The following is a 21,218-nucleotide window of genomic DNA, read 5'->3' as shown; positions in this document are numbered from 1 at the left end:
ATGATATGCTGCTCTAAGGTCCTCAGCAAGTACATATTAGGGGCTGGATTGTAATAGCCTCTAGATAGGCATTAGCAGGTAAGACATGTAATACACTGGCTCTGCTACGTGCTCTGTTGGCTGGCAGAGATTTCTCCCATCTGTCCTTGTGTTGTGCACTTAGAAGGTGCTTAAAGTTGTGTGATTCTTCTGCTTCCTTGTTTTTATTTCCCATTTGCGTCTTGCTTAAGACAACCTAGTGCCCACGGGCTGGAATGTGTCATCACTTTGTCCCCATGCGATCTGATCTTCATGCCTATGGTTCAGTGGCCACCAGCCTTCCCACTTGAGCAGCGTGCTGCAAGCTGCGTTCAGCAGCAGCCAAAAGCAATGTTTGATTTGCAAGGAGACATTGCAAATAAAGCCGTATTCATTTAGAGAAGGCAAAAAATACAGCAATAGAAAATGCAGGTGTGACTGGCAGACCACTTTGCAAAAATGAATGCTGTATTTGGGCAAGCTGTTGGGTTGTTATTGTGTAAGTATAACACACGTAATTCAATAGAAACAAGTCTAGAAAAACAGAAAAGAAAGAATAGACTGTCCTGAGGTAATTCACCATTCAGCAAGCGCAGGGGGATTGTTCCCAGACATGCCAGAGCTGCCACCTTTGACTTTCAGCCCCCTAGCAATCAGCCTAGGAGCCTGCCTTGAAACAAGGCAGGAGGGCAGTCTGTGAACCGGCCGAGAGAAAGGGGATGGAGGGGGTTGTGCCCCTTTCTCTGCAGGTACTTTGGGGGGGGGTGTGAGAGGGCAAGCAAGCAGAGAGATGATTTTCATGTGGGGAATTTTGAAGATACTAAGTCTGTTGGTCAATATTTCTGTAGGTGCTGTAGTTTTGCTTCTAAATGATGAAAAAGAGACGTTTTGTTTTCAGAGAGCTAGGTAATCCATGTGTACCACTGGTCTCAGACATCTGAGCAGCAGGATTGTGGGTGCCTGAACTCTGTGCAAGCCATAACGTCAGTGCCGGTGGAGAGGCTTATCGTCCCATGCTCAGCCCCAGAGCAGAGCAGCTCCACCTCAGGAAAGCTCAAGGCCACGAAGGCTGACACCTAAGATACTGCACTGCCATGTTTCAGCAGGGGAGCTAGCCCTGTCGTAGGGATGGCACGTAACGTTGCAAAGTGGTTGTAGCTTTTGACATTTTTCCTGTGTGTACAGTTAAAGATGCCTGGCTATTTTTGTTTATAAGCATTCTGTAGGCATTTAATGTTTTGAGGGTCTCTAAAGCATTTTTGGTTGCAAGGTTTTCCACAAGAGCTCATTTCTGACAGTATTAAACCTATAGGTAAACCAGGTTAATCCATATAACATGTTTTGGTACAAAGATTTACTCCATTTGAACAGCATGCGATGAAGACCTGGACTCGTGAGATAGATAGATTCTTTTTTTTGTTAATGTAGTCTAATTTGTCAACCACACTTTTAAAACTCTGTGTTTTTCAAGATTTGTACTTAGATGGTATTTCCTTTCTTTTCCAGCAGTGGCCTACAGATATCTTACTGCCTTCTCCTTTTCCTTGCTGCCTGTGCAAATATCTTTGCCCATGACAGCAGTATGCTGACGTATTCTTAAAGGGTTCACCTGCAATTATTAGCATCTACCTAAGACACCCCCCCTTCATAAAATTTATTTTGTTCATCTCAGAAATATGTCAAACCGTGATTCCCTCTGTTTCATATTACTTTTATTGAACATAAAGAGACTGCCTCACAGATAAATTGCTTTGGAATGAGTCTGTATACATGTTTCTATATGTGTTTGTGCACATATAAAAAGATATATATAGATATGTATATATACACACCCACCCACCCCATATGCATAATGTGCATGCACACATATTATTTATAGAAGAAATGCCTATATTTCTAGACTGTTCTTCTGAAATGTGAAATAGCAAGTTTATACAGAAGGCAGTATTGTCAGTAGGTGGCAAACCTTTGAGGGACAAGGAGGAAGAAGATGTTCAGTAACTTTATGAATGCTGGAAAACAAAATAAAGCAAACAGAAAATATATTTGGAGGTGGGTACTCAGCAGCACCTGAAGGTTTATGCTGCTTTGGCTGTACTATGGGAGGAGGGAATGCTTGCAAGACGAAGTGCTCTCTCAGCTTGCTTTCCAGTGTGGCCCATCCCGCTGCTCTCAAATCCAAACTGAGGAAAGATTTATTGTGTAGGTTAGGTGTTGTAAAAAGAGAACAGGACTCTTGTGGGGATGCAGAGAGTAAGTGCAGGGGCATGAAGGAAAAGTCTTCTGAACTTCTGCAAAGCCATGTGCATTTGTGGGCAAATATTTGCATACAGTGCTCGCAGGTAACTCTCCAACCTCTCTTGTGAATCGGGAAGTAGCTTAACACCCTTTAGACAAAAGTGTGATGATGCAGTCCTTGTAGATATTTGTTATATTTGCACATCTACGTCTACACTTTCTTACATCGAATCTAACTTATACTGGAACTCATTATTTTTTCGCTGCAGTTTCACCACCTGTAACAGTGTCCTCATTCAGCTGTGAGTTAAGAAAGCAGCATTAAATGCTGTGATTATTTTTGTGTAGACGCATAAGTTGGAAGGGAATCTGGTCCTGTCTCACAGAGACTTGTAGGTGTCATCCGTACTATAATGCTGGTCTTTACAAATGAAGGTGCAAAATATAGTATGTTCTTATAGTCTAATTTATTCATGATTTGTATGATCTGTCTCTTGCCTAATAGAGAGTAGAATAAAGCTAACTTAACTGAGAGCTGATTACAAGTATGTGAACAGAAATCTTTGTTCTCAAGAGCAAGCCACTGGAGCGTGTTAGCAGCGCATTTTCCAGATGAACTCCTTTCCTGCCTTATTTTGTGACTAGAATGAAGAAACTGAGGAATGGAGACCAAAAGCTTTCTTTTTGCTTAAAAGAAGTGCCCTGTGCCAGCTGAAAATGTATTTACAGATCTTCAAGCTTCCTGGGAGATGCTAGCCAGATTGCTTGCTTCCCTGTTGTTCTGTGGCTATGTCTCTTCATTGCTTCATGGTATTTCACATAATCAGTCTCTGACTTTGTACTGCACAATGTAGGGCTTTATTTCCTGACAAAACCACATGCAAGTAGGGAATAAAATGAGGTAACAGCAAATAAGTAAATTGAGCTAGCTATACTTTGTGACTTGCAGTCCTATATAATAGGGATTGTGCCTGATAAGGTGATTAACCTTTATAAACCATAACAAAGGTTATTATAGCTGCTTTTATATGTGGAAGTAAATAGAGACATAAAAGTTAAGTCATTTGCTGAGCCTTGTAATGAATCAATAGCTAGGCTGAAGCCAGGAACCTTTTTCAAGCTTTCATGAGACCACAAGACTTTCTGCCTTGTCGATTATTAAAGACTTTTAGCAACCTTCAGTGAATCATGCCAAAACACATTTCTTCATGTTCTTCCCCTTCTGCTTCCTTTAATTTTTTTTTATTCCATATTGTTGTAAATGTATGTTATTGTGATATTGGAGCAGTGTTTACCCTAGCACACATGAATGGCTGTGAGCAGAGGTGGGAGAGACTGGAGGTTGTTTTGCTTAGCGCAGATTGGTCTTGAGCTGTGAAGCTCAGTGAAGGCTTTAAACTTTTGATGCTTTTTATCTAGAGTCTTCATTTAGGTCCAAATGTGTTTCCTTACGAAATATCAACGTGAAGAGTCCTCCCGTGTAGACTTCTCTCTCACGGCCTTTGCAACATACCCTGCATCTCTGGAAGCTGAAGCCTACAGAGACGGTATGACGCAGTCCAGTCACACCATGAGTCAGTGGGAAATGCAAAACCATAACGTGTCTTTTCTAATTCAGCTTTTCTGCTGAAACACAGGCACCAACAAAATCAAATGTTCCAGGTGGGAAAATACAAATGCATATGGGTAGCAGAGATAGGGAAATCCCATCACAGTCATTTGGCCTTGTCTTTCCTTGCATAATCCTTCTGCCAGAGCTTGTTTGGCAGCAGCACTGGCCGGGTCCAGGTCGAAAAGGGACGCTACTAGAATACTTGTTCAAGTCATCACTGAGAAACCTGGAAAATTAAATTAACCTTTCTGCTGCTATGAGCTAGTATTTGCTCTGCTTGCAAGCATTAGTCACTTGTTTTTTTCTAAATCATTATATTAACTGGAGAAAAAAAACCCAACAAGGTAGATCAAGCATGCTTATATACAATATGCTTCTATGCGTATACCCAGTACATAACCATTCAGTGTAATGAATAGTCTTTCATTGACATCCCAGTTCCTCACTTTGTCTTCTCTAGTATATTATCGAATGCAGTTTCTTTAACACTTTCTGTTTTTTCAGCTCTTAGCTTAGAGTATCTGCAGCACTGGGAACTTACTAGGCAAGAGATGCCTATACAAATTCTTGTGTCCCATTTTATAGGAGACATTCAAACAGCCTTCTCCACTTACTTAGAAATATTTTTCTGATGGGTGTTTTTGACTTCTTTTTCTAGGCCCTATTTTTTGCATGTTGGTGCCAAAAGCTGTGGTTTTAGATGAAGGTGTCCCAGGCCCAGTCAGATATTTGACCCAGATTTTTACCACGTTAAAAATGAAATTTTCTCTGTGCTTTATGATGTTACTTTTTTTTTTTTTTGAACAGAAAGGTGTCGCACATTGCAATGACACACGTAAAATAAGTGTTTCAGGTTTGTCCCTTGATCCCCTTCATTCATCTCCCTTTTTTTACCAGATATCATCAGACCTTGCTGCTTCTGGGTGTGCGTGTGGACTTTTCCCCTCCGGACTTTGGTGTGTTGGGGCTGTCTCTTAGTTTGCAGCCACCAAGCTTAACCCACTATCATTTAAACCAGTCCAACAGTTACCAGGAGTTGAGCTGGACCTACTAGAATTACTATTACTGTATCATTGTTAATGTCCCCGCAGTAACTCAGAATCCACTCACAAGCTTATGCACAATCCCTGCTGTGAAGGGCTTACTAATTAGAAGAGACTGACTAAAGTATGGGAGAGTGGAAGCAGAAATAATTAAGGCTAAACACAGGCAGAAGTTCCAGGCAGCTGAACTGATCAAATATATTCCCTCCACTGAACAGGCAAGGCTTTTTTCCCCTTTACATCTCTCTTTCCCTTTTTCTTCTTTCTACCTCTCTTGCCCTGCCTGTGCAATTCCTGTTTTTAGCCATATGTTTCAACCTCCACCCTAGCCCTTATGTTCATCAGACACCTCCGTGAGCCAGTTCAACTCCCTAACCTTGCAGAAAAAAATAAGACCATGTTTTTTTCCCCATTAGTTTTCTGCAAGGCTAATGAACAAGCTCATGGAGGAGGCCTGAGCCTGCACAGGACTTGCAACACGGGGAAGAGACAGTGGGGTGAGGGAAAGGCAGGACTCCATCCCAAGTGGACATCACACACTGGAGTTGTTGGTTACTTTTATCTTCACTCTAGCTCATCATCCTACTGGAAGCTGAATCAAGGTAATTTTATTGCATTCTCATAGTTTACCACTGTTTCAACCACTTTTATATTGCACGTTTAAGACTTTTAAGCAAACAGACTGGTTAGAAGAAGGGAAAAAGAAAGGATGGTGCTTGCTGCAAATACTGATGAAAGTGTGACACTGTGAGAGTCTGAACCCACTGCCAGTTAATTCCCCTACATAAAAGCAAGCAGGACCGAACCTGTGTGGAGTCGGCAAGCTGTGCCTTAGACATTTAAATGATAGTGGGTTTTTCCAGTGTGTATCATAGGAGTGATAGCCTTTCTTGTTTAAAGAAAATAGACGACTGACTTACTTACTTAGTTGTTCTAGGTAACTTGCACCTTGCACAATGAGTAGAACCAATAGGTAGAGAGCTTCCTGACTTGTGAAGCAGAAACTGGGTGAAAAACAGCAGTAAATTGGAGCAATGCTTGTTCCATGTATTTCAAGCATGTGCAGAAGCAAGACACAGGTAGGGTAGAGGTAGAGGCACAGGCCCCTTGTGTTTATGAAGTTGTAATCTTCACCTCTGCCCAGATTTAGGATAATTTGACTTCTTTTTTCTAGTTCTTTGACATGCTTTTGAAAATTAAATATTAATGACCTGCCACAACAGTCATAGTATAGACTGTGCCATGGTATAGACTGGCGGGCTGTGTGCCTTTGAGCTTAACTCTTCCAATAAATTGCACAAGCATTTGCTTGCTGGGAAGCGCATGCTGCTGGTGCTGCACGTGGCGTTGTTACTGAAGAATAAAATTAAAACAAAAAAACTCTTTGTGGAGGATATCATAATTACAAATAAGAGATTTATTTTTATGGAAGAATTATTCAAGAACCATGAAACAGAAAATAAGCCAGCTTGAGGATGTTGGAAAATGTTACACTGCAAACTTCAATATTAATAAAGCAAATTGTGGAAAACATGACATTAGATAAGGTGCTCAATTTTCAGTCATATCAGCAGGGTCATTAGCAGCAATTACAAAACAGCAGAACTTAGGGTATTAAAATTGAAGAGGAAATACATTTTGTCTTTTTTTTTTTTTTCTGAAGTACATACCATTTGTAAAGCCCTCAGTGTCTCCCATAGCATGGAGTTGTGCATGTATTAAAAAAGAGAAGCAGGGCTTGTGTGCTCTCCTTGGAATTTAACACTGACAAGAAGGCAAGTCAGTCTAAAGTATCTGCAGCACAGATAGGCAGTGGCTGCAAAGTAGTTGCATGCATGCTTTATGCAGTGGTCCTCTCATTTTAGTAATCTATCAAATGTTAGCATAGCCAAAATGTCAGGATCCCATGCAACTGGTACGCGACTCTTCATCACCAGTGACAAAAAGTAACAGCACTGCTACAACAGGATCAGGCAGTAATTCCCAAGACTGTCAAAACAACTAAAATCCACAGGAATGCAAGCTGGGCTGTCCCTGGGAACCTTATTTTGAGAGACCCTCAGGTTAAATCCAATCAATCAGTGTGTCTGAAATGATATACACTCTACTTGCATATTTTTTGGACTGAGAGGGTTCAATATATAAACTTTTGGGAACAAAAAATAAAATCTTACTCTATATAAATAGTTATCTATAAAAGTTGCTTTATCTGTAGAAAATTAGGATCCAGATTCTTCATTTTCTTTGAATATAAAGTGAGAATGTCCTGCATAAACATCGTGTCTCTACACACACAGTGGTAGACTCTTGGCAGAGTGTCACTGACGTTACCAAAGCTACACCAATTTACATCAGCTGGGAATATGGTCCATAGGACCTAAGTTACATGGGAAGATAATAATGATTTCCCTCTCAAGCATTATTTTGTGAATTCAGCCATTAAAACATGGGAAGTAATTAACATCTCAATATTACATATTGAAATTTAAAATATTGTAAAAATAACATGTTAAGCATATAATTTTAAACTTAATAGGATTGGCATTTGCTTGTATGGTGGTTAAGCAATTCAGATTCTGTGTAATATGGGTAAATCCACAGATTTCACTGAGTTTGTGTACCTATGTCAAGCCTGTCATGAGCACCAAGGTATTTGTGTATCACTTGTCCATTCTGTCACAACTAGATTTCAAGCCACATGGTGCAGTTCTCATGTATCTGAGAAGGTATTTTAAACTCCTACTGAAGCTAATAGGAATTCAGCCAGTTTATGGAAGGTAGGACTAGGCTTCAAACAGACCCTAGGAGTCGGACTATTGCACTCTTCATCTCAAAAGCAAGCCGGACACAAATTCAAACCGAACGAGGAAACTTTCCCTCTTCATGTTCTTATTCTTTTACTTGGCACTGAACATTTTTTAGAATAAAGCCCATTTTCTTGTCTGCAGGCCGACATCCATTCATATGGCTGACGCTTCCATTTGCACCATCTGGTTGTGAACTCCCTTCAGTTGTCTGAAACAGAAATGAAATGTCAGTGAAGGCACGTGCATGTCTTTCAACAGGCAGCCATTGGTAGCTCTGCCTGAGTCTCCTCTTTTAATCATAGAATCGTAGAATGGTTCGGGTTGGAAGGAACCTTAAAGATCATCTGGTTCCAACCCCCCTGCCATGAGCAGGGACACCTTCCACTAGACCAGGTTGCTCAAAGTCCCATCCAACCTGGCCTTGAACACTTCCAGGGAGGGGGCATCCACAACTTCTCTGGGCAACCTGTTTTTGTAGCTTCTTAGCTTTGAAAGAAATTGAACCAAATGGGTACAAATGTCTGTAAGAGGAGGCTTGCACCCCAAATCTAGTATAATCTAGATAGCCAGTAATCCATAGGGTCTCTTCCTTAATTACTATATCCCTAGACAGCTGAGCTATTGCCTTCCCACCATTCGCAGCATCACTGGAAAACTCAGCAAGGGACAGCTCAGCGAGCTTTCCTATAACACAGTGGGTGATGTGTTTTTAAGGGTGTGAGAAATTATATATCATTTATCCAAAGCTGGGGCTGCAACTTAAGAAATCCTAATTTGGATGCATGTCAGCCATTCATACTCAAAGAGCTATGGTGGAAACAAAATCCTTGGAACTCTCTGAAAACCTGGACATCTTCCAGGCTGAAGGCTTGCCTAGAAAGCCAAATATCCATCAGTAGCACGCAATACCTAGACCTAGTAAAATTGTTGACTGATGAGCTTTTGTGCAACCCAAAGTCTGATCGGTCTTGTTTGCACAGAAGGCGAGGGGCTTGTCTATAACGTGTTTCTTGTTGTAGGTCTGTATTGCTCAGCTCTTTTTAGATTCGCCCCAGTAACACAATCCTCTCAGGTTTCTGGTAGTGGGTTATGTTCTGAGCTCAGTTTCAAGGCACAGAACCACTCACACCACCAAAAATGAAGGCATGCTCTACCAAGGTAATTTATACTTGCTTTGCCAAACACCTATCTGAATAAGAGTTAAAAAAAAAATCAAAACATACTTTTCTTTTACACTGTGCATTTGTAGATGCATTATTTTCTGTCTTCATTCCAGTTGCCTCTTCCATTTCTAAAAAAAGTAATAAAATAATTAAATTAAAAAGAACCAGGGGTAAGTAAGCATACAGTCAATTTAACAGCTGGCTGAAGTAAAAAATACCTAATCAGCTATTCCTCTGGGCATTTATCACACAGGAGAACAACTGAAGAATGATGAATACTTCCTAAAACATTTTTCTGAGGCAATGTGATTAATGTATCGGGACTGTGTAGCTTGGGGGTGTTTAGAGAAAAGAATGAAATTAGCAGTTTGACTGTAGCATAGGGGTTCAGCTAGACCTTTCAGAGCTGAATTCTGCCTTTGTCCAGCAGGTTTGTGCTAGTCTAACTCCAGTTGTTATAATCTCAGGAGATGGGAGCGTTCAATGTAGAATGGACTTGGAGAGTCGTTACGCTAATAGTATACCTGATGTTATTTTTCCCCTGAATTGGTCCCCAGGTAGAAGATAAATAGAGTCTGAAAACCTTCAGGCTAAATTTGAGTGAGACAATAATGTTTCAGTATGCCAGGTAAAAAAAAAAAAAAAAGAAAAAAAAGGTAGAGCACATTGCGGAAAGTTTCACCAGTGTTTCAGCAGTGTCTTTCAGGCCTGTGCTGAATTAATATATTTGCTCCTTAACATATAGCATATGTGACCAGAAATGAGTAGTAATACTGAGTCTGTGAAAGAAATGATCAAGAGCAGGATTTTGCCTAAAAGTTTGGATGAAGTACGTATGGGGCTTTTTATTTATTTATAATAATTGGCATTAAGAACAGCAGTTTGGACAAGTGGTAAGAAATGTAATTATTACTTTCCTGTGCATGTAATGGCCTAGATTATGGTGGCTGGTATTTCTAACGGGTCATCTGAAAATGGGCAAAGAAGAGTACTCCTTTGAGCACTAAAGCATACATACCTGTGAGAAGTGCATCAATTGTCTCCACTACGTGTTTTGCATCTTCCATTGTGAAACACATTGGTGGTTTAAATTTTAGTATATTTCTGTGGGGTCCATCTGCACTAAGCAGGATTTGATGCTCTTTCAGCCTGTGGAAAGAGGAAACATCTGTGTTAGACACAGGTATAAAACTATATTGTGTCCTGTCAGACCCTTCAGGCTGAGTTATATTTTGAAACTTTTCTTTTTCTAGTACTATGTTATCAAAAGCTACGCAAATTTAAACTGAAATCAATGACTAACTGCTGGGGAATATTAGGAGGGTTTGATCACTGCACATAGTCTTTAAAAAACATTTACTTGTAAATAAGGTGAAGGGCTTCAGCTGTGGCTGGTGTTCGCTTTTGTTGATCTTTCACCAGATCCACTCCAACAAACAATCCAACACCCCTAGAGCAGAGAAAAAAAATACAGACAAGTGAAAACCAGTGTGAGTAACCCAAGCCTTCTGCTGCAAACGCAAAACCTGTTTCCAACAACTGCAATTCCCTTCCCTGGGGCGCAAGTGGGGCAGGAGCAGGAAAGAGAGGAGACTTTCTCTTTGCTTGTCTTTTGGCACTGGCTACTTCAGATGATCAAGTGGGATAACAGGTATTTCTGGATAAATACATTTAGCTGGCTCATTAAGGCTACGTGGCTAGTTAAGAATGATAGAATAATTTTCTTTCTCTCTTATCCTGCAAACCTCAAGCCAGGGAGCTGTGGAAGACAAATAACCAAAAACAAGAACTAAAAAAACCCCACAACCCAACCCCCCAAAAAGCCCTGAAGGCAGTTATCACGGTAGTAACATGAGATGAGGAAAACCCACACTAACATCTCCAAATTAAATGGACCAGAGATTTGAACGAGGTTTCCATCATCCCAACAGTGTGCTGACAACTGGGTTATTCCATGTGGATGGCTCTGTCTCCTACGCTCTCCCAGAGCTTTTATAGTGGCTACGCTTATACCTAACTAAGCAGATGTATGGACAACTTTTTTGAAAAATATATTGCCTTACAGTATCAGTTTTGGGTAGTCCATTTTAAAAAAAGAGGTATAGCATAATCATGACATAATGTTTCTGTGTTCCCCTCACCCCAAACTTGTTGATTTTTCTAGCACAGTTATTTTTCTTCTCTGACATTGCTGTAAGGCACCCACCTGATATCTCCCACTAAAGGATGTTTTTCCTTTTGCTCAGCCAGCAACTCCAGGAGATAATTTCCTACACGTGTAGCATTTCCTTGGAGATCTTCTTTTTCTATTATGTCCAGCACAGCCAAACCAATAGCACAAGACACTGGATTGCCTCCAAACTGATAGTAAAGACAAATAGGAAAACAAAACCCATCAGAAACATTCATCTGTGTCTATCTATGTAGTTTTCACTTGCCCTCTCCTGCTTGGCATGTTGTGAGGAAAGCTTGAAGAGGTGGGGATTTTGTGCCGTGCAGGCTGTGGAGCACCGTCCCCCACGCTTTGGGCAGTGTAAGAGGCCCAAGGTGGGGGCTCCCTCTTCCTCCGCTTCGGGTTTCAGTAATTTGAAGATTTCACAGCTGAAGCGTTCAAGCTGCTTTCATGGTTTGCTGATTGCATGTGCAGGCAAAATGCTCCTGTGAAGAGTAGTGGGTGATAGATCTGATATTGCTTGAACTGGAGGGTATAAACTCCATTGAACGCAGGGGGATTCATGGTAGCTGGGAAGAAGGCCTCAGTCACAGGGGCAGGAAGAGGACTCCGTAAACGAGAAGAAAGCTGCTCCTCTGTGGCATGCATGCAGATCAAATGTTTCCTGGGAAAGGGTCACCTTTTTGTTAGGTGACAACTGCAGAGCAAGGTCTGCCAGGGCATGAGCCCCACCAGCCCAGAGCCTATCCTAGAAAATGAAATTTTACCTGGTCATCATTTTGGGGGTGGGGGGGAGAGAGAGAAAGAGAAGTAAGGAAGAATTTATCTGTATGGATGTGAGCTGAGATGCATGACTTGCCAGAGAGCTAGTGCTGGTCCATATTAAGATATAACACTTGGTACAGAGCATATTTTAAAGCCTCTCCACTTGCTTTTAGTTATTAGACTGTGGTTGACTCGAGCTCTTAATAATGATGTGATTCAGTGATGGATGCAGATGTTAGCTCAATCACCTGAACAACTTCTAACTGCTAAATGCAGACCAAAAGAAAAAAAGGAAACCTTCACCGATGAACTTACTGTATTGAAATACTCCAGTCCGGAGGCACCAAAACGTTCAGCTATTTCCCTTGTTGTGACCACACAAGACATAGGGTGGCCGTTGCCAATGGGCTTTCCCATGGTGACAATGTCAGGCACGAAGTCTTCGCCTTGCAGCTGGAATGCCCAAAAATGCTTCCCAACTCTGCCAAAGCCAACCTGGACCTCATCAGCTATGAACACGCCACCCGCCGCACGCACGTACCTGAAAACAAACAGAATAGCTTGAATGACTAGTGCTGCGGTACATGACTTGGGTAGGCAATCTAGGACAAGGGAGTCTGTATTACAGAAATTCTCCAGTGTGGGAACAGATTAGGAAAAAAAGAAAGAACACGGCTGCTGAAACACAGCTATAGCTATTTCAATTGATAAAATTTTTAGTTTGCTAAAGGTTAAGAAAAAAAAGATCTGATATTTTGATGCAAAAGAGGGGTACTGTAATGGTACTGCAGGGTTATATCTATGATGGTTCAACTTCATCTTCCATCAAACTTATGGCCTGAGGATTAAAAATAGAAAATTATCCAGCTAAAAACAATTAGTCAGCTGATGTTCCATAAAAAATAGAAGTGGAATCATACTCTTCAAAAAGTAGAGGGGAACCACAGATAGATAGCCAAGAACAAGAGAGGGTGATAGCTGAATTGACTGGATAAGCCTATAGTGAAAAATGTGTTTCTTTCTTTGTTTAATTTTCCAGTTATGCCCTTTTGAAGTGATGTACGTACTTTGCCACTTTCTGGAAATAGCCCACAGGTGGAATTACTTGGCCTCCACAGCTCTGCATGGATTCGGCTATGAAGGCAGCGATCTACAAAAAACAAACTCAGGTGAGAGCTGTGTTCATCTACTTGGTCTTTGCACAAACATCTAACAGTCTAGAAATAAATGTTTAAATGTGTGCCTTAATTTAATCACACAATGGGTTGGACAACCGAGGGCTCTTGAGAACAGCCGTGGCTAAAGCATTTATTCATTTTGTAACCTGGGGTGCCCAAATTTGCAGTAGCCAGGGCCACCTTTGCAACCTGATGGGAATACAAGGATGTCTGTTAAGCCCTAGCCCTACAGCTTTTGAAGTGGAAGGCACTGGTGTCAGTGGATGTTGGATCAGGCTCCAGGGAGCTCTGTAAATTTATTTACAAATTTCAACATGAGACACACAACAGTGTCTGCCATTTTTCCCAAGACGTTAATGAAACTAGCTTAGTGCCAAGGCTCTTCAGTAACGGGTATATGTGGTGATCAGCTTTTTTGTTCAATCCTGAACACCGCGTAGAGGTGGGTAGAAGCTGAAATGTATGATGACCTGAGGCTACGCTTTGGGCACCCCTGCCTAATGCAAATAACTACACAAGTGAAATGTCAGCATGAGGCACTTGACAAAAGAAGAGAAAAATTCTACAGGTGAAATAATTCCAGTTGCTAGGAATGAAAAAGAAAGTTATTTCAAGTCAGGAAGGGTAAGAGCAGCGGATCAGATACACTGGAACATCAAAATTTGTTTCTTGTCAACAGCAGAGATCTATGCAGCAGAGATACGATATTACCCCGAAGTCTCAGCATAAGTCTGCTATTTAAGGGATTGCATCCCCACACCACTTGTGAACCCCTCCCTGAGCATCAAGAGGTCTCTCTGGGCTGGTGCAGTCTTCCTGGAAACAAGGCCGAGCAGTAACGTGTAAAGAATCGTACACTATATTTGAAGAGGCATGCTACGGCCAAAGAGTACGAAGCTTCGCATAGCATGTGAGGCTTAGCCTTTAGCACAACTTGTCCTGCCACAGGTCTATGTCACCAAAACCTAAGAAATATGCAAAAGAAAGGAAACAAGGGAAGAAAAAAACAAAACTATCCGTTAGTAGAGAATAAAAAAAAGTTGATGAAGAAACTAAAAGAAGAGTGATGTAAGTCTATTGGACTAGAAGGGAACGTGTTGTTCCAATCTCCACTGAAGCCTTCTGTGACTTCAGCAGGCTTTGGATCATGCCCTACACGTCTCAAAATGCTAATGCCATCATACAAAACATTAACACACATTTTAGGTAAACCTGTTCAGAAAGTGTCTGTTTTCATCAAGGTCATATTGTATATGATTGAAAGGTTCACCTTTTTAGATGACTCCAAAGTTATCTTAAGATACTAGAATCAGAAATGTAGTATCAAGATTTTATCTAGCATATTTTCTCCACGTCCTGGAGACTTTTATATATCCTTGCTAGAATCTGTGATGTAGTTTCTCAGCTGACCTCAAAGCTTGCCCTAAGATATTTACAATCTACTGATCCAATGCATAAAATAGGAAATTAAACTGCTTTGGTTGTATCTGCTTATTTACAAATGTATTATTGATCCTTTCATTGATGCCTAGAAAAATTATGATAAGAGCATCAGGTAGAAAAATGGCCCATCTTGAACACAGAACCCACCACAGAAAAATGAAGGGCAGGGGGAAGCAAGGGAAACTGAGTAAAGAAACATGTCCTTAGTTGCCTGTTTCATGCCCCCATGCCACAATAGGTGAAGCCTCAGCATTTCTAGAGCACAAAACACACACCTTGCGTCCATTCTTCTGTGTGTCTTCAATAATCTTTTTCACCTCTTCAGCATACGCACTTGCTGGATCTGGGTGGTCTTCCCTATATTTCCCTCTGTAGATATCTGGAGAAGGAGCCTGAAAAGACCAATTTTTTTTTTTTTTTTTTTAAAGCCCATCCTTCTATGAAACATTTACTTTCTTTTCTATTGCTCTGCATTTTTGTCTTTCCACACGGATAGATAATAGGAGTTAGTACAGCCTGAATTTCTGCGTGGAATTGCAAAAATGTTTACAGGAGCTCAAACTCAATCCAGCCATGTGATGTGTTCAATATTACTGGATGCAACTGTTGAAAGAGCCATCATCTACCTCATCCGCCTTTCAAGACCATCCCTCCTCTCCCCCAAGACACAATACTGAGTCCTCATCCATCATCTTATTTCAGATTCTTGCAGAAAGATGCATTTCTGCAACTGGAGAATGGGGTTTTCCAGTCTGTCACTTCCCTTCCAGCGTCCTAGTCACGGCACGAATCTGTATGACCTTCAAGCCTCTACAAACAGTGTTGGGAGAGGTTCAGTAAATAAGAGAAAGGAAGTGGTATAAAAAGGTGGATACTACTTCGGCAGTGTGGTCAACGCAAGGAGGTCTAGATAAGAAACATTTGCTTGGTGTACGTCTCTGGGCTGAGAATGGTTTTTGTCTTTGTAAGACACAAAAGTTCAGGCTCAAAATCAAACAGTATCCCACTCAGTTGGACACCCATGAGCTCTGTACTCAGATCTGTGTGAACTTGTGGGGTCTGCCTTTCCAGTTTTTGGAAGTAGACTCAAAAGTCCTGCAAATCTTTAGCCAAGCCAACACAACAGATATTGGCCGATTTCTTCAAACTCTGTAACTATACAGTGCAGTGACTCAGGAAACTTGTAGCACTAGGAAGGAAATCAGCCTCACCGCTGCATACCCTCTTAGAAATCCAAAAGCAAACAATTTTGCTGTATTTAATCCAATGACAAACAGCCAAGCGTATGTACTCTAGCATCAGCAAAACAGAATGAAAGTATATTTACACCAGAAGCTGGTAATTCAATATGTTGCATTAACAGGCATAAAAATGACAAAAAGCAAAAAACCACACTTACCACATGCACAAACTCCTTCTTGCTGTCCTTTCCCAGCTGATTAAATTTATAGGGACTGATGTCAATCAGAGATGTAACATGGCCATGGTAAGCACTGCATGAGTGTTAAATATCGAAGTCACTTTTCACCAAATGTATAGAAGAGCTAAATTTACAACTGTGCCTATAAATAATCCAGAATAAGCGACTGTATCTGCAACACAGTAGCACTGTTTGTGAAGGGATCTTGATTTAATTTACTCAGTCTTTCTCTCAGAGGCAATATGAAATTGCTGTTGACTTTAATTCACTAGCAACACTGGAACCAGGAGGATTTTTTCTTCCATAAAATCAAGTGCCGGCATGGGGACAGACCAAGATGATGTCCCCTGGACTGCACAGCCTCTAAGGTGGCTGCCCTAGCAGCCTTACGTAGCAGCTGAAGGGTGGGTCCAGCTCCCTCATTTCCAACCTGTGGGCTCCGCTCTGGCCAACCCAAGTTTTGCAAGCTAGACCCCAACACCATCGCAAAGACTCTCAAGAGTGTGCCTTGCATCTGAAGGTGGAGATCTTATGCAGCAGCAGCACATTCCTGCCTGCCCTGAAGGCCCTTCAGGCTACACTTTGGCAGAAGCCACTTTCAGGATAAGGATGAATAGTGTTTGAATATAAAAGCTTTAGATTGCAGAGTATGCTAAAGCTGGTTACTGCTGAGGCCAATTTGATTTAGAAATGAGGACGTGGAGCCTTTTGAACCTAAAGCATGTAGCAGCTTCATTCAGGGAATAAACACTTTTGTTCAGCCATAAACTTGAAGCAAAGGGAACGTCAAACCAAATCAAAGATATTACAATCTCATAGTAGAACACACATAGGGTAGAGAGGATGTTTTTGAACTCCTTTGTCTTCTTTACACCTTTCTACTAGCCAGTCAACAAAATCTTCCAATGGACAAAGAAAGGGCAGAAAGCCCACCCTGACTGGGATGGTAGCTATGACAAAAGCCTACAGAGCCTTGGGACCTGGGGCAAGAAATACCCTGTGGTGTTCAGGAAGACAAGATTTTGCAGTGAAACAGTGAGAGAGCCAGCTCCATCCTCAGCCTCTCCTGACGGAAGCTACTCTCAGTGGCTCCAAATCTTGGCCACGTGAGTCAAGGAGGGCTAACAGGGATCTGAGCACGGCTGAGTTAAACAAGCTTTGTGCCGTTCAGATAAAGACGTGCTCTTGCAGTTGCTCTGGCTGGACTTTCTAATCACAACCTGAGAAGATCCAGCCCTACAGCAGTGTAACCAACCCTAAACTGCATCTAGGACAGGGAAACCCAGAGACGTGGTCGGCCACCTTCCCCATGGCTGACAGTCCTCAGTGCCTCCTGATTTTGGAGCTGCTTAGTTTTGTGTGCATTCTTGTGTTCACTGAAGGAGAGCTGAGCATTGGTGCAGCACCATTGCAGAGCTACAGAATTCTTGACCACTGAATATTTATTTCTACAAAAGAAACATATCCAGCAGAGTGTGACAAACAGAAAGCCCTTTTCCAGAGCAGCCCAGTGGCCACACCACTCATGGATGTTGAAAACCAACATTCAAGTCTCTGGCCTGAATTGCTTTGGGAGTCTCTGTGGAAAATGCCCTCTAACAGGTGATTGACCTTCTGGGGTGACCAACAAGCTTATTTTTCAGAGACCTTCAAGACTTGTGTTTATCCAAATGTGGAAAAGGGATTTCCTGACCTGTTCTAGTAGGAAAGCAACAAAGCTTTTCTTTTAGCAGGCAGCAGAGTACAAACAGCAGGGGTTGCTGCGAAGCCACTTCTGAAGTAATGGCAGGAGTTGCTGGCTGTGTTCACATAAGCTACTCTATGTACTTACTTTTCAAGGGTGATCACATCTTCGTGCCCATGGTACTGCCGAGCCAGTCGTAAAGCAAGATCATTTGCTTCAGACCTGCATAATAACAGATACAGCCGCAAAATAGTGAGGAAGCGCTTCCAATTAAAATGGTATTCAGACACAGAAGAGGAGGCACAGGACTCATGGATATAACAAATTAACACAGCAGGCTCTGTTACTATACAGATTACAATGCTGAGGTTGGGACTGTAAATGCCACGTAAGAGGGCAAAGAAAAAACAACTCTTTGTATAAAGAGCAAACAAAGAGATGCTTTCTTTCCCTTCCCCAGTTTGCTTGTAGACATTTACCTCCTCTTGGTACAAATGAGACTGCTTTGCAGCTGAGAGCGCAATGCAGCCGCAAACCCCCGAAAAGCACCAACGCGCCAGCCCCATCTCCCACCCTCCACGACGGCTCTGTCCTCCCACCATCAGGCAGCAGAGAATGCAAATCTGCTCCCTGGACAAAGACTCAAACTTCCAGCCTGACCCACAGCAGCTCCTCTGCTCACAGGTCCCTGCAGGTTGTCTGTTCTGCCAATGTAAGTGATCACAGACTCAACGGACCACCTAGAGAAGACTACATCTTTCCAAGGTCATATGGCAATTTACAGATAGCATTCACCAGTCCGTACATAACATTCGCCAATTTGCAGTCTAATTTGCTTTTCTTGCCTTTTTCCCCCTTTCTTGCATAGCATTCAGCAGACCAGTTTCATGTTTTGGCTCTCTTGCATTGAGCCATCACACTAAATATGACAGATGCAAATAGGAAGGATCCTTCAATCAATACGGGAAATATTTTTGTTGCTTATTACTAAGTCCTACTTAGTAAGATTTAGACCAAGCTGTTATGAGTGTCCATCTCAAACAGGAGCAAAATAGTCATAATGGAAAAAAAAAAATATTCAGACATACCCAGAGTTAACAAAATAGCAAACGTCGAGTTTCTCGGGCAGGGTGGCTGTAAGACGCTGCGCGTACTGAACGAGGTTGTCATGCAGGAACCGGGAATTTGTATTGAGCAGTTCCATCTGTTTTGTTGCAGCCTTTATCACGTATGGATGACTGTGGCCAACTAAAGAAGAAAATAATTAGTTATTACTAGCAAGCAGTCAGTTATTGAACCACAGAAGGAGATTCAGAGAAGCACTGTGAACATCATCACTTGGAAGAAGTGTGTTCTGATCCCTATTAGAAATGATGGGGTAGAAGCAGTCTTATAAGTTAAACTGCTTACCATGTGCAACGTTGTTGATACAGTCTAAGTATTTTTCTCCTTTCTCATCGAACATATATTGGCCCTGAGCACGCACTATCTTCAGAGGGTCCTTGGCAAAGAAAACTTTGCAGGAAGGCCTAAAAAAAAAAAAGTATAAAATAACATCAGCTTAGTTTTCCTAGTTTTTCCCCCTCTGAGTTTTAAGGGGCTTGATCTTTTGCAGCTCTGGAGACAACTGCCTCCCTCTGCAAAGAGCTTGTGGGTGGTTCAGATGGTGGTCAAGGGGGGCTCTTGCCGAAAGCACAAACGGCCGCCGTGTACCTGCCCAGAGACAGTGGGAACAGAAGTAGGTCTTTAATAAGGGTGTTTTCAAAGCATGACTCTGTCTGCAAGCAGCTTCACAAAAGCACAGTACAAAGTCATTCCAGGTCCTTATATGTCCTCTGCGTTTCTAGGCTGTAGCTCTGTTTGTTTACATGCCTTACGAACACGTATGGCCAATTAACTCACTGGGAATAAAACTAAGTTGTTAAGCATTGTTTTATACTATAGCCAAAAATTCATTGCACAATGCATGACTGTACCGTATAGAGGTCACATTCAAGAACAAAACACTAATGCTTTGCAGGCTTTATTTTCAGAGGTGCTGAGCAGGTCCTAAAAATCTCAGCATCTCATCCTGACTGCTTTGGCTAAAATCTTTAAAAGCTGCTTTTCATAAGCACCTAAATCTCACTGGCTTCCAGCAAAACTCAGGATCCTTGTAAAATTATCCAAAGTACTCTCTAAACATTCTTTTTTTTTTTTTTCTTTTTCCTCCTCTTGGAGAACATGCCAGCTATGTAATTATGTCGAATGATATTACTGAGCAGAAGGAAAGTCTTCTGAACTTTTAGTAATGTTTATATGGCCTCAGATAAACACAGTCGTTTCCAGTTAACTCAGACAGTGCTGCTAATGCATCCTTGTTGTCAAGTATATTGAGGTTAGGAACTTGTAGAGCCCAAATGTGACTCCTAGAAAGTGAAGTCGTTTACTTTCTCATAGTCTCTAGCCCCGTTGCATAGATCTTTTCTGACACCTTTGGCTATTCCTCTGGTACACTTTAAAAGCAGTGCACGTCATCATTGGCCATTTCTTGACTACAGTTTTTTCTTCTGTTAGGTGTCTGTCCTTTCTGTGGAAGTGTCTTCTTGTTCACTCGACACAGCCCAATCCTGTAATCCTTGCATGGGCAACAGTCCTTTAACATTGAGCTGGCCCCTGAAGAGAGGCTGATGTGCACGCTTTATGAAGCCATGACTTTTATGAATCTTTAATGAGCTTTCTATACATTCCACATATTTAGGATGCAATCAGCAAACAGTCAAGTGCTGCTTTTAACAATCTGGACTTCTTATTTTTCACTTGGCAACACCTGCTGAAGAAGGAGGAAACAGTCTAACGTTGCAGTACGGTGGGATCAGGTAGGAGCACAGCCAGGACTATTGCCCAGGTCACAACTGCAGGCAGCCTTCCTGAATTTCCCCCAGTTAGACTGGGCTTAAGAAATCTCCTCAGCTTCATTTAACAGAGACGTGTATTTCTCAGGAGCATGCAGTTTATTCACAAAAAAAAAAAAACCCTGCACAGCAGCGTTTTAGAAATACGCCCGGGTACCACATTCTGGTTGCTGGCTTTGTTTGCTCTGGTAAAAAAGTGAAGCAGGGTTTGATGTGCTGTGTTTTAACGGAGAAGCGTCCCAAAGCTCTGGGAGGCTGAAGGGCTGACAGGTCTCGTCCTTCCCCCGCAGCCCCCGCCGGCGGGGACCTGCTGCCGGCCGGGCTGTGCCGGCCGCCCCGCCGAGGCTCGCCGCGGGTCCGGCCGGGCGCTGCTACCGCCACGGGGGGCCGGTGCAGCCGCCGCAGACCTTCCTCCTCCTCCTCCTCCTCCTCCTCCACCTCCCCCGCCCCGCTCCCGGCCGCGCCGCCGCCCCTACCCGATGTGCTTCCTCCGCAGGGCGAGGGTCTCCGCCTTGCTGTAGCGCTCCTCCATCCCGCCGGCACGGCACGGCACGGCACGGCACGGCACGGCACGGCACGGCCCTCCCGGGGGCTCCCCGCCTCTTATGCCGGCGCCGGCCCCCGCCAAACCCCTCCTCCCCGCCGCCCTCCCTCTTTCCCCGGCGGGACGGCCCGGCCGCCCCCCCCGAGGGTTTTCCTCTTGGGCGACTGGCGTTGGCCGCCTGCCCCCGCGCCTCGGAGGTTTTCTAGCGATGCAGAACAGCACCAAGTTGTAAAACC

The 21,218-nt window shown here is 42.6% G+C and overlaps 1 protein-coding gene across 1 annotated transcript; it reads right to left on the bottom strand.

Moving 5' to 3' along the window:
- Positions 1–7,800: 7,800 nt before the first annotated feature.
- ETNPPL (ethanolamine-phosphate phospho-lyase) lies at positions 7,801–20,970 on the bottom strand (the record flags this gene model as incomplete). Its single annotated transcript, XM_082315574.1, has 13 exons — positions 7,801–7,926; positions 8,942–9,009; positions 9,900–10,030; positions 10,242–10,331; positions 11,088–11,242; positions 12,135–12,360; positions 12,887–12,969; positions 14,716–14,832; positions 15,840–15,933; positions 17,692–17,766; positions 18,633–18,792; positions 18,955–19,073; positions 20,915–20,970. The coding sequence occupies 13 exons, from the start codon at positions 20,968–20,970 to the stop codon at positions 7,801–7,803; spliced, it is 1,500 nt and encodes a 499-aa protein (XP_082171700.1).
- Between the last annotated feature and the right edge of the window lie 248 nt (positions 20,971–21,218).

The sequence above is a fragment of the Platalea leucorodia genome, assembly GCF_965183815.1.
Source record: "Platalea leucorodia genome assembly, chromosome: 6".
Lineage (NCBI taxonomy): Eukaryota > Metazoa > Chordata > Aves > Pelecaniformes > Threskiornithidae > Platalea > Platalea leucorodia.
Note: the sequence above shows the minus strand (reverse complement) of the source record. Positions and strands in the feature narration are given on the sequence as shown.